Source organism: Grammomys surdaster, unplaced genomic scaffold, assembly GCF_004785775.1.
Source record: "Grammomys surdaster isolate TR1022 unplaced genomic scaffold, NIH_TR_1.0 126198, whole genome shotgun sequence".
NCBI classification, from domain to species: Eukaryota; Metazoa; Chordata; class Mammalia; order Rodentia; family Muridae; genus Grammomys; species Grammomys surdaster.
Genome location: NW_021621003.1, coordinates 466815 through 481107, shown reverse-complemented (window position 1 = coordinate 481107; position 14293 = coordinate 466815). Strand labels below are relative to the sequence as shown.

The 14293-nt window shown below is 34.3% G+C and overlaps 1 protein-coding gene across 1 annotated transcript; it reads right to left on the bottom strand.

Annotated features, from left to right (window-relative positions):
• Nucleotides 1-5556: 5556 nt before the first annotated feature.
• LOC114613370 (olfactory receptor 4N5) lies at nt 5557-13401 on the bottom strand. Its single transcript, XM_028758654.1, has 2 exons — nt 13369-13401; nt 5557-7109 (listed from the first exon to the last, which is right to left on the bottom strand). Exon 2 carries the CDS (start codon nt 7101-7103, stop codon nt 6177-6179), a length of 927 nt encoding a protein of 308 aa, XP_028614487.1. The 5' UTR covers nt 7104-7109; nt 13369-13401; the 3' UTR covers nt 5557-6176.
• Nucleotides 13402-14293: the final 892 nt, after the last annotated feature.

Below are 14293 nucleotides of genomic sequence, written 5' to 3'. Positions count from 1 at the left end.
ATATATATATATATATATATATATATATATATATATATATATATATATCAGTGTTCTTAGTACTAGAGTCACACCAAAATTGTAGAAACAGACAGAAATAATGTAAAAGCAAGAAATTGTAGGGCATTGCTGTAAAATGTTGCCCTTTGGACAATGACATGGACCTTCTATGATATACTGACCTGTTAGGTAATATGTGGCCACTGGCACACTAGTGGCATCACTGTTATGGAAAGTACCAATCACTTTTTGCCCAAATTTGAGACCATATCTATTGGAGGGAATTCATAGTTTGGCTTATATCACTAGTCAAAAGCTTATGATTGGGCCAGTTGTAGGTTCTTTGGGGAATTGTTATTTTTTATGAATGGCTATTTTCTCAACAGTCTTTAAAATATTCATGTTTATATCTCTGGATCTATGCTATGCTAACTGTGAGTGCTCACCTCGAAATGGGATTATTGTGGAAAAGGGGGCAGAACAAATATGAGAACAGGATTGAAGAGCGTGCTGCAAAATGTGGTCTTCAGACTATGCTATGACTGTTGCATTTATGAACCCTGAGGATATTAGATTACCTACATGCCTTAATCACTCATCTACTGTTATAAAGAGACACTATCACCAAGGCAACTTATACAAAATATAGTATTGAATTGGGGGCTTGCTTATAGCTTCAAAGGGTTAGCTTATCGTCATCATGGGAGGGAGTATGGCAGCAAGTATGCAGTCATGGTGGTTGTGACGTAGCTGAAGACTATATCCTGATCCATGGGCAGCATGCCAGGGGGTGCAGAGAGAGACCCAGAAAATCAAACATGATATGTATTCACTTATAAATGAATATTAGTTGTTAAATAAGGATAATCACATTATAGTCCATAGATGCAGAGAAGTTGGATAAAGAGGAGAGGTCCAGGAGGACATGGATCTCCCTGAGAAGGAAAAATAAGAGATTTTGTGGTTGTATTGGGCTCAGGTGGGGATGGGAACAGGGGGCCCCAGGTCAGAGAAGCGGGGGTAGAGGGATAGAGTATGTAGAGAGACAATTGGAATAGGTGAAAGGGACAATGTTGGAGATATATTGAACTGGAAACTTTCTGAGAATGGTTGATATGGATCCTGAATTGTCCATTTTCTGAAACCATGCAAGGCTCCCAGTGGTTTAGATGGGGACATCAATCCAGCCAGAAAACCTACAGCTCATAACCTGTCCTACCTGTGTTATACTCTGGGACAATGTTGGCTCAGAGACTGTGAGCATGGCAAAGCAATGACTAGTCTAACTTGAGACCCAAGCCACAATTGGGAGCCCATGCCCAACACTGCATGGATGCCCTAGGTCTGGAAGCTGGGTGGCACAGAGACCTAGGATAGATCCAAAATATCTAAATGGGTGGTCTTGTTTAAGATGATTTTTTTCTAGTTCCACCCATTTGCCTACAAGTTTCATGATGCCATTTTTTTTTAATGCTACAGTAATACTCTATTGCATAAATGTACCACATTCTTTTTATCCATTCTTTAGTTTAAGGAAATCTAGGTTGTTTCCAGTTTCTGGCTACTATGAAAAAAGCTTCTACAAGCATAGTGAAGCAAGTGTCCTTGTAGTAGAATTTATATGCACAAGAGTGGTACTGCTGGATCTTGAAGTAGATGAGTCCCAATTTTTTGTTGTCTCTTATTTTGTGCAGTCAGCAAACCATATACTGACTTAACAACTTCCTCATAGAAGTTTTCACTTCCTGTTTGCCATATGTATAGGCCACAAGATCCATCAAAGGAAATATGAATCCTTTTAATTAATTAATCCAAGGTTATGCTCCAAAAACTCAAATGCAAACTGTAACAGTGAGTTTTTGAGGCTATAGGGCAAATGCAATTTAGGAACCACAATGTGGCTCATTTGCTTTTTGCCACCTGTAAAATGTCTTTCATTTTATTAAAAGGTACAATTGTTGGTTTTTCTCAGTTATTTAATCCTACGCATTCTAGTAGAGAAGTGACCTTCTCATCATGTATGCAGTAACAATGTGAATATGTAACTATTGTTTTCTTTATCTTCAGTTAAATACTTGCTAAATGATTGAAGACTTTTCAAAGAAAAATAGAAATTGAAAACTTGTACATAAGTCACAAATTCATGAGCTCATGTGAATTTCTCTAGAAAACACATTCCCTGGTGATATTTCCTAATGCGGCAGCATGATATTATAGGAAGGGGTGCTTAGCAGGCCCATGCTGAGACACTCCCCCCCCACTCTAAAAAGTACCAGCCATAGGATAGACTAGTATAAAATGAAGTTTATTTGGGGCATGTGAAAGGAGGGTGAGAAGAGAGTAGAGGGAGAGAAAGGAAGGGGACAGAGGACAGAAAGAGAGAGGAGAGAGAAAGAAGGGAAGAACCCAGCCTGGAATACATGAAGAGAGAGGGAGAGGAGAGAGAGAGAGATGTAAGAGAGAGGGGGGATAGGGAGGAGAAGAAGGAGACAGCCAGGCAGGCAGGGAGGCCAGAGAAAGAGAGAGAAAGAGAAGCCAAACAGTCCTTTTATAGTAGCCACGCTGTTGCTAGGTAACTGTTGAGTGGAGCCTGGAAAAATGCTAACACCTGGGAAACTTTACCTGAAGTGACTGAATCACTAAATCAATCAGCTTGAGATAATAGGTTTGATGAAATATAAATTTGCTTCTTTTAGCTAATACACCTGAAGATTTATAATAAATATAATAGTTAAATGTTTGTCCAAGTAAAATCAGTATCCAAACCCAAAATATAGCATATTTACTCTTAGCAAGGTTTACAAGAAAAGACATAGAAAATCAGTTATTATTTTTAATATACGGGAATAAATCCTTTTACAGTGAAGCAGAAGGAAAAATATAAAACCTTTTGATTAAAATTATGGATTGTAGTTCTTTCTTTTCTTCTTTTATTTTTGTGATTTCTTTGGGATCTTTGTCTGGTTGTTTCTAAGGAAGGAGAAAAAGCAAGGACATAGAGTTGGCTGGGTGGGGTGGTCTGTTGGATACCATGATTAGAATACTGTATGGCAAATATTTCTACTAAAAAGAAAGATAGGGGAGGGTGCAGATAAATGAATATAAATGAAGTCCAAGGATGTTTATATGTAAAAATATTCATGTAAAAACTGTTATTTTGTTTACTAAATTAAATGTATGTAGAAATTGATGAGAAAGAAAAACAGTCATAAATAGATGAATGAATTTTTGGAGTCAACGAATCTAAAAATTTATAATTTCAGGTTTTATGAATAACTTCAGAAAGATTCACCAACATTAATCCAGCATAGAATGGGCTAGTGAGATGGCTCAATGGCTAAAATCATTTGCTGCTAAACCTCACCACTTGAGATGGATCCCAAAGACCCACCTGGTAGAACTCTAGATAGTTGTTCTCTGACCTCATACACACACAAAAATAATAAAATAAATAAACTAAATACAATATATTATAAACATTTTAAAGAAGAACGTCACAGATGATGACTATAACTCTGTGAATCAATAACATAGTTAAATAAGTAAATTTTGAAAATCTAATAATGACTTAAAGTGAATTTATCTGATGATTTATGGTTTGAGACAGAGTCTGACAATGTAGTACCACTGGCTTCAAACTAGCTGAGATTCTTCTGACTCAGCCATTCTCTCTCTCTCTCTCTCTCTCTCTCTCTCTCTCTCTCTCTGTCTGTCTTTCTCACTCTCTAGTGTTCCAAAATATTACAGGAATATTTCACAAGCATCATTTGAAAAGGCTCTTGTTTTGTGTTTAATCTCATTGGCAATTTCTCCATGACTTTGAACAATTATAACCTTCTTGACAAAGAACAAAGAATTGAGGTGTTAAATAAAGGATATGTTTTCATATGTATTTCTAAAGCCCAACAATACTGCGAATATATTTCTCATGCCACAGTCTTAGATATTTAAATTTTTATTTTGTTTCATTGTAGCCTTTGTAACACTAGAGATTAATCTAGGGTATTATGTATGTCAGGAAACCTGTCTACTAATTGAGCTGCATATCTGACTCTGGGATATTCAAAGCTGTTTTAACTGACATATAATATGATATAATATAATGTAATATAATATAATTGTACAGGGCACAAAAAGTACACACATACACACACACACACACATATTCTGTAGTTTAAATCAGAATAAACATATCTAAACTTTTATTTATTACTTTCACTTGGAATCACATTGAAGATCTTCCTCCTAGCTTTTAGAAATATATCGCATTTTAATTTATTGTTTTCTAATTGCATACTAGCACAAGGAAACTTTATTTTCATAGGTAATTGAAACTTAATACCTCTTACTCAAACTTCACCTTATGTCTATATCCCTGCTTTCCTAGATGTGGTTACGCCACTCTAGTCTCAGCTTCCACATCATAAAACTTTTCAGATTTCACATGTTACTTAGATCATGCCTTGTGTGTCTGTGTTAGTCTGTGTTATCTTTCTTAACAATGACTTCAGTCCTACTGATGCTGGAACAAATGATATATTGTATTATTTGTAAGAGTAAATTTATGAATATATGTACATAAACACACACACACACACACACATATATATACATATATATATATGTATATATATATATACATATATATATATATATATATCACATTTTCTTCTACCACCTATGTCTATGTGGTTTTCTTGTTCTTGCTATTTTAAGAAGTACTACAAAAAGGATGAGACAACAGTTAACTGGGGCATCCAAATTTCATTTCCAATGAATGTGTGCTTGTTAGTAAGTTTTCTGGATGACATAGCAAGTTCTTTTCTGTAGTTTTAAAGAAAGTTCTCTACTCTTCTATATAGTGGTGGTATAAATGTCTATTTCCCCCTGGGAAATACATATATATATATATGTATTTTTAGTTTTTCGAGACAGGGTTTCTCTGTGTCATCCTGGCTGTCCTGGAACTCACTCTGCAGACCTGGCTGGCCACGAACTCAGAAATCTGCCTGCCTCTGCCTCCCAAGTGCTGGGATTAAAGCTGTGCACCACCACTGCCCGACTAGTATTATATTTTTAATAACTGTTGCTTATACTAGAATGAACTATCTGTGAGTGAAAGAACTCTGGAATTAGATTTATAAAATATGAATGAAAAACTTTATGGTCCATGAGCTGGCAATATTTCTTATCAAGTGAAGGCACATACTATCCAGCCTGGTAATCTGGGACTGATTCCTAGATTTCACACATTAGACAAAAGGAACGATATCCTTAGTTCATGAATTGGAAGGATCATTATTGCTAAGATGTCTGCATTGTTGAAAATTCTTTTGAGATTCAAAATAATTCCTAGCAAAATACCAATGTAATTATTCAAATAACAGAAAAATCTCATCTTGCTATTGCATAATTACTATGACAATATAATAGAAATAAAAGTGAAATTTTAAGAAAATAAACTGTTTTATGATATACTCTAGTAAATATTACAATCCATTTTCTTCTGCAAAACTAAGTCTTCATTGTGTTCAAGGGGGAAAAACACATAGCAGGTTACGTTCCATTTAATTTTATTTTATTAATCATATATATTTTTATTCAGAATTTTCAGTATTTGTCTTAAATGAAATAGACAATACTGGATAATCTTTATATATTTTAATTGTATCATTTTAAGATTTCAATAATTAAAGCTATCTAAAAATGATCTAAAATCTTTAGGTTACATTCTGCTGCTTCTATATATCTTAACTATATTTTAACTATTCTGTTACATTTATGTTTTTCAGTTGTGCCCAAATCTTCAAATCTTTGAGTTCCTGTGCTTTTTATGATGCTTGTTTCATAATTGTTATTTGTTTCTCCTAAATGCTCTTGATTTCATTTAAATTCCTCTCAAGAATCTTACTCCAAAGCTAAGGTCTAAAAATAGCAGAGCACTGATTTTAGTGAATTTTTTCTAGTTCGAAAGTTTGGCTTGGCTTCATTCACTTGAATATAACCCTGGAAGACATAGAATTGTACCTGTCTCATCCACGTGATTAGAATACAATCAGAAAACTGGAAGTAGATAACACAGTGTCTGCTAAAGAACTGATTCAATGCATGAGTAATTACATAGTTTAATTAATTTAAACTATTCTCTCTCTCTGTTTTTTCTTTCTTTTATCCACTCAGCAAATCACATACTGACTTAACAACTTCTTCATAGAAGTTTTCACTTCCTGGTTGCGAAGTGTATAGATCACAGGATTCATCAAAGGAAAGATGACCGTGTGGAAAAGAGAAACAACTTTGTCAGCTTGGAGCACTTTGAAGGGGCGGGTATAGATAAAAATGGCAGGCCCAAACATGAGAAACACAATTATAATGTGAGTGGTGCATGTAGAGATGGCTTTGTTCTTCCCTTCAGAAGAATGTCCTTTTACGTGGTAGAGAATGACAGCATAGGAGGCCAGAAGTCCCAAGAAGCATAAGAGGGTAAGTAGACCACTGTTGGAAACCATCAGGAGCTCCACAGCAAAGGTATCAGTGCAGGCTAGCTTTACAACCTGTGGAATATCACAGAAAAAGTTATCCAGCTGGTTTGGCCCACAAAAGGGCAAGTTCAGGATAAGAGCCACTTGTACAATGGAATGAGAAAAGCCCCCAAGCCACAGTGCCAGCAATAATGCATAGCAGACTCTAGGGTTCATGAGAGTGGAATAGTATAAAGGACGGCATATAGCGATATAACGATCAAAGGCCATCACAACAAGTAGAAACATTTCTCCTGCTCCAAGAAAGTGCAGAAAGAATAGCTGAGTGATGCAGGCTTTGTAAGAAATGATTTTTTTCTCACAGAAGAAATCCACAAGCATCCTAGGAGCTACAATGAAAGAGTAGGAGGCATCTAGGAATGCCAAGTTTCCCAGAAAGAAGTAAAGTGGGGCTGTGAGTCCAGGGTCTGATCTAATGGTGAAAATGATAAGAACATTTCCAGGAAGAATTATTAGGTAGAAAACTGAAAGCAGTGCGAAGACCAGGAGTTGAGTATCTTGAGACTGGGTCAGGCCAAGTAGGATGAATTCTGTTACTACTGAACTGTTCTTGGTCTCCATCACTTCCTAATCCATAGAATAAAACATGATATGTATTATATGTGCTTTTATTTTTGTTTCACAACTCAAATCACAAGAAAGCAGTGTTTGCCATAACCAGTGCATAATAGTTTAAACCACCTCTACTTACCCAATTGTACTAATCCTCACTAAGATACTGTTATTTAACTTTTAAAAAATGTATTTATTTCATGTATAAGTACACTGTAGCTGTTTTCAGACACACCAGAAGAGGGCATCCCATTAAAGATGGTTGTGAACCACCATGTAGTTGCTGGGAATTGAACTCAGGACCTCTGGAAGAGCACTCAGTGCTTTTAACTGATTTATCTCCCCAGCCAGATTCTGTTCTTTTATAGATACTTCCATTCTCACTTAACTTCTTGCTTCTGCATACCTGTAATTTTAGGACTATGCACTAAATTACACAGCTACATCAACCAGACTTCTGTTATTTTACTTTTTCTGTTAGTCGTGACTCAATTGTTTGCTAGAATATTTGCTTAGGGTTTTTTTGTTTGTTTGTTTTGTTTTTGTTGTTTTTTGTTTTGTTTTTGTTTTTTGCTTTCTTTGTATAATCACAGAGAGAAAACCACATTTGAAATAGTTTCTCTACTTCACTTCCTATGGCATGCATCTTTTCTGGCTCTTACCTCCTTTCTGAAATTTTAAATCATTGGTTTCCATGATGTTGTTTTGTTGCCTGTTGAAGGTCAGCTTCAACACTACAGGTTAACTGAGGAGGGGAGAGTGTGGCTTTGGTGATTGGGGTTAGTGCTAATAGCAGCAGATGGGGGTCAGCACTAGTAGAGCTGACAGGGGTGGGGGGAGACTCTCTCTCTCTCTGTCTCTCTCTCTGTCTCTCTGTCTCTGTCTCTCTCTCTCATACACACACACACACACACATATACACACGTGTGCACACACACACACACTGAGCAGATGATACAAGACAAGCTCCAATGGACAGGTTTCAACAAGTGAGCTCCTTCAACTTCACACATACATGCATACATACATACATACATACATACTTACATGCTTACATATTTACATATATACATATGTACAGACAGATAGACATATACATTCATATGCTGTGTGGATGGAGCAAACCTCAAGCCTGTTTTCATACATAGATTTACACACAGTTTTGGTGGATGGAGCAAACTCCAATGAGTTGACTTCAATCACTTTACTTACACATACATACATGTTTAGTGGACTCAGCAAAGCTTCAAAAAGCAGACTCCAACCATTTTACATACATACATATACACATACGTATATATTGAGGTGGATGGAGCAAACTCTAATGAGTAGGCTCCAGCAACTTTATTTTTTTATTCCATAGCTTTTATATCCCAGAAAAATCTTTTGAGAAGTACAGCATTATAATGTGATTTCCATTCTAGTTTTCTTTTAGAGAATTACTATGAAAAAAAAAGTATGTTTCCAAATACTTTTACATGAAAAAAATTACATAATGCAGGTAAAGAAAGCAAATAATTCCCAAGAGCCCATGTATATTTGTAACTAAGCAACTTGTTATAGACGAACAGAGTATGAACAATCAAGGTAATTTTCTCAACCAGTTTATCTTACTGGCAGACAGCAACTTGCTGATCAATTATTTTATTATTCATCATTAAAGGAAACATGAAAGTCTTAAAAGATCACAATCTAAAATTTATACAGAAGCAATCAGTAATTTCTATTTTAAATCCTCAGACTGAACATCTACTCATCAGCAAATTTTCTTAAATCACATCAGGAAGCTGGAGGGAAATGTGTACAAGAAATTCATTTATTACCATGACCACTAGCCCAGCTTCAGCAAAAGCTTCATGTCAGCCAGTACTGTAATTCTTCTTGTTCCCTGACCTTAATAAAAAAAAAAAAATCCCTAGCTTACTATTAAGACTATGCCTTGCTATACTTCAAATTGCTACTAAGATTTTTCTACATCAGAACCACTCACAAAACCATCTAACCCATTTTGCCTAACAATTTATGTTTCCAAATGCCTTCTAAGGATGGTGGTCATTGGTGACAATCTACATTTCTAAGTTCTTTATTAGGGTGGTGTTTGAATCATTAATCTGCTCCATCAGTAATGCCTAAAAAAGATCAGGCACTGTAACTGTGAGTGCCAGAAATACTGCCCAGGGAAGGCTGGGAACCCCTTTAGAGTTTTCATACAACTTTTAGTTTATTGGGGGTGTGAAGCAACAAGCAGAGCAAAACTCCACAACAGCATGAGGTTCTCAGGACACTTAGTCCTCAGAGATGTGCCTCTTTGAGGGACATCCATCTTGGTTGTACTAATGGGTGAACCACATTCAATGAGTTCCAAAACTGTTTGTTGTTTCTCATCAATGGCCTTTAACAGTTCCCCATGTATATTCTGACTTCTAAGCATGTTGTCTGGATCTCAAATAAAATCAATGCCTTCACTTCACTTACAGGTGTCCTCCAAATTATGTTTCTGACTAATCAAATCTACATGTACATTCTGTGCCTAAATTCTTGTCATTACCTTTCAGTAGGATTAGCTTTTGATTTATTGATAATATACTTATTTATATATCTAAGAATGGTACCAAAATGATATCTTTCCCACAATTTACTCGGCATATTGCACCTCTCATCAGTATGTGTAAAATTTTGATGATCTCAACTAATTAAACAAAGCAGGAAATAGATATGAAGAAGATATATTCTAATGTGATCCTTTAATAGTTTAGAAAATGGAAAAATTAGTCATTTTAAATATGTAATGAGTTAACTTGTTATCATTGCCAAGTGATAGGGGAAATGTGTATCTATTGTTTAAAGATTAGAAAATTATTAATTTTTGAGATTTCATTTAGTCACAACAAATTATGACACTGTTTATCAAAACATTCTTCTTCTGTGTCTGTAAATTTTGCATTAGTAAGTTATATTTATGTTACAAAAATCTATGATTCATTTTTTATCTGAATACTATTTTTTCAGAGTGTAGCTAGTCTAGAAATGTGCACTTGAAGATTCATTTGGGCACATAAAATAAAGGAACTTCTCTATATATACTTAAAAAATCTTATATTGTGCCATAATTTTCTGATACCATAATTCTAAAAAAAATTTTGACAAGTCATATTTTGTGAGCCTGTACATGCTCCATTGTTAAAATCTATGCCTTAAAATACAAACTAATATTTATTAGAACAAATCACCATAATGTGGCATACAAAATCACATCCTTGAATGTGGGCTAAAAACAATATTATGCTACAATTTCAGATGCAAGCAAATTGGAAATAAAAATAAGCAATGAATTACTGGAGGATGTTAAAATATAAATCATCTAAAATAGCATATGTTTGAGGGGAGATAGTCACAAATACAATTCATGTAAACTTTCCATAATGAAACACCTACAAAGGCAGAAATTTGATAAGGAGTTGGTTAGGTTGTAAACTGAAATGGAGGTTTACAATGTACATGAGAGTTTTAATATGATGAAAGTAATTTAGCAATGTGAACATTTCTTAAATATATTTATGATCAACAAATAATACACTTAAATTGTGAATCCTTATTAAATGCTGGTTATATCAATATGTTTAATGTTGCTACTTAATTTCAAGCGATAATTTCAAAGAGAATAGATTTTTGTTAAAAATTTGGCAGAAATTATTAATAATCTTTCTATGTAAATAGAGAGAGGAAGAAAGAAAAATAAAAAGTCAACTTAAAAAGTCCCTAAAGAGAATTCCAGAGAAATTTTGGCACCATTATGTATTATTACACATTTATATCTAAACTAATAGATGATTAGTAATGTGTGTATTTATAGCATCCAGATGCTATGGCACAAGTTTGTAAATGCATGGGCACATACTTAGACACACCAATACATATGGAGAAGTATATAGTCACATAAATTGTAAGTGCAAACAAACTGAATGAGGAATAATATTTTCTGTGATTCTCTTTAAACTCATAGAAGAGCTTCTTTGTCAATTATGTGTCTGTACATCTGCTGACCATCATATGTATGCCACACTGCAAGTGAAAATCTCTCCAAAAAATAAGCTCAGAGCCCTCTTTCCTAATGATACAATGTGAAATTACAACACTGATACACAGTTAGTCTTCTGACTCTTCTCAACATTTATAATTGGAAGACCTAAGCATTAGTGAGAGGAGCTCCCTGTTGCCTATCATATGGAAATCTGTGTTATTCAACGTCTTTAGCCAACCTCTCTCTTCCTTTGTTCCCATTTGTTTCAGTGTTGGTTTCAGTGATTCTCAAATTGTGCTGTTCCCTGTAATTGAAAATAGGGGTGGGACAAATGGGTGTTTTTCTGTACAAAATATGTTCTAAGGAGAGTGGTCTGAAACAGTGTCCTGCAGGCAAATGAGTGTTTTATTCCAGTTAACTGAGATGATAAATGACTGTTACTGTAGGCTAAGATGGAAGCCTCAATTCTTTGCAGTTTCAAAATTTGTTCCTTTCAACTGATTAAACAACAACAAATGCATTTGGCATTGAAAACACATATGCAGAAGATACGACATTCTCCCCTTATTCTCAGAGTTCATTCACATAGGCACTGTCAGGCAACGCAGCTTGCAATCATTCCCAAAGCTATTGATTCAGAAACAAGCTTTCTATGCTAGCTGTTCACTTTCTCTCCTTCATCTCCTTCTCTATCATCTTTATTTTCCCACAATCCTTCCTTTTTTTACTTGATTCCTGACGTCTCTGATTTTAATTCTTGTACTCTTTTACATGTGTTTTTACTTGATTCCTGAAGTCTCTGATTTTAATTCTTGTACTCTTTTACACGTGTTTTTGGTTTCATTGTTTACCTTTATTTTTCTTGCAATGAATCCCTCTAAGTTTTCTGTTCCTTTGCTATTTTCTCTGTGCCTCCCACTTCCCCATACTCTTTGAGTTAGTAGTTTCTGCTTTGTTCTCTACACTTACCAGCTAGTTCAAAGAATCATGAGTTATAAAAGAGGTGGCCAATGTGACAAAGAGCAAAGAAAGTTTGGGAAAAGGAAAGTGAAAGTGAAATGATGTAGTTATATTTTACTGTCAAAAATAAATTAATTAATTAAAATTGTACACACATACACACACAATCTTCCTCTGAGTATAAGGTCTGGATCACTTTACCAATTGCAATGAATGGTGAGCACAGTAAAGACTTTCCAAGTGTCTAATTTGTTGGGTTTATTAATAATTGGAAATGTTTCTCTCACTTTTCAATGCTGAAACTTTACTTCCAAATTTTCTCTTTTGAAATATCTTCATCTAAATTACTCATGAATCACTTGCCATTCTCTTCCATGGTTCTTCTCTTTCTAACTCATCTTGGAACAAATGATTTTCTTTTTTTCTCAAAATACAGCTCTAGTTATTATTTTTGCTAAATAACATGTTATATCTGTAATTTAGTCACTATACAATTTTAGAATAGAAATGGATTTTTAAAAAAGTATGCAGTTGCTTCTAAGGAGGAGAATAAATTTATCTGCTTTTCTCAAAAGTAGAGAGTATTAAACTAAAATAACTTGATTAGCAGTCAGTATCTAAACTGACCTAAGGAAGAACTCAGTGAGTAGGTAAGTTATGCTACAGTGTAATAAGTAGATATATTGGTGGAGTGTCTGATAGCCCTTGTGTTGCCCTCAGGGTCTCACACAGATTTATGAAAAAATGTAATCATTTAACTAAATTACTCTTTCTGAATTTCAATATTCAACATTTGATTCTTGTATTGTTCTATGCTAGGATCACTGTTCAAAACAAGAAACAATTTATATAAGCAGGGGTACAAGGTGGTTTGCACACTCAGTGTCAGTGAAGTGTGTTGTAAGACTAAGCTTACTTATATTTTCTGATATAAAGTGATGCCAACCTCTTTATTTATTTTACTTTAGTTCAATATTGTGTAAGATCCATAATTTATATTAGATTCAAATTGAAATTAAGCATGGATATATCAAAGATACTCTTATTTCCACTTGTTTCAATAAAATATTAGCTTCTTTAACTGTGAGCATCAGATGTTGCAGGCACATTATTTAGTGAGAGGGTAAGAAATAGGACACAGCTGAATTTACTGCTCAGTCATACTCTGTTTCAACAGCATTGATCTACTCTCGTGAATTTCATTGCAAAAGTGAAATTCTCAGAAAAAATATAATTGCTTTCCTATTCCTTATTTATATATATTTTATAAATATAAATATAAGAAAATTTCACCTTAGTAGCAGTCCAATATTTTCAAACAAGTAGCTATCCTTTTCCGTTCGTGAGAAAAAATAATTGATCATGTAAAAGTTTTCTTTAAATATGTTTTCTCATATTGGTGAATTTTTAGATTGTGAAATCTCCTCAGATTTGAGATGCAAAAGAAAACATGCTTGGGGACCTTATTAGCACTTGTTTAATACAAAAGGGAATTAACTGAACAACAACTCAAACAGGTACAACAATCACAAGCACATATACAGTAAAGGAAGGTGGCATCTTAGGTATCACTGATCATAACATGGTTTTAAGTTTTCCCGTTATCAAAGTCAACTATAATTGTATAACACTCAAGTTTACAAGGGAAAAGAAACAAAATATCCACATGCATAAAATTTTTCATTCATGTTTACAAAGAAGTTAATTACTAAGCTTCAGTCAATAATAAGTATACTGGAATATGCACATATTAGGTAACAAGACAAAGAATGTATTGTGTCCCATGTATCAATTTTTTAAGAAATAATGTTCTTCACGATGGTGATTACAGTCCAGTTCCTCTTGGAATGTCATCTTATACAAAAGAATAAATTATTTATTTTAGAATTTGTATTAACTCATGTTAATTTTTTTTAATATATTTCAAATAACTTTGAGATGTATGATTCATCTGGTTCTCTTTCTCGATTAAAGATTACTGGATTTTTTGTTTTGTTTTACTTGATTTCAGTATTTTGTTGTTGTTGTTGTTGTTGTCTTATTGGTTCTTTGTGATTTGGGGGATTTTTTTGGTTTTAAAGCTTTTGATTCTTGTCCCTTGGGGGTGTGTGGTATGTGTGTATGTGTGTGTATCTGTGTGTATGTCTATGTGTGTGTGTGTGTGTGTGTGTGAGAGAGAGAGAGAGAGAGAGAGAGAGAGAGAGAGAGAGAGAGAGAG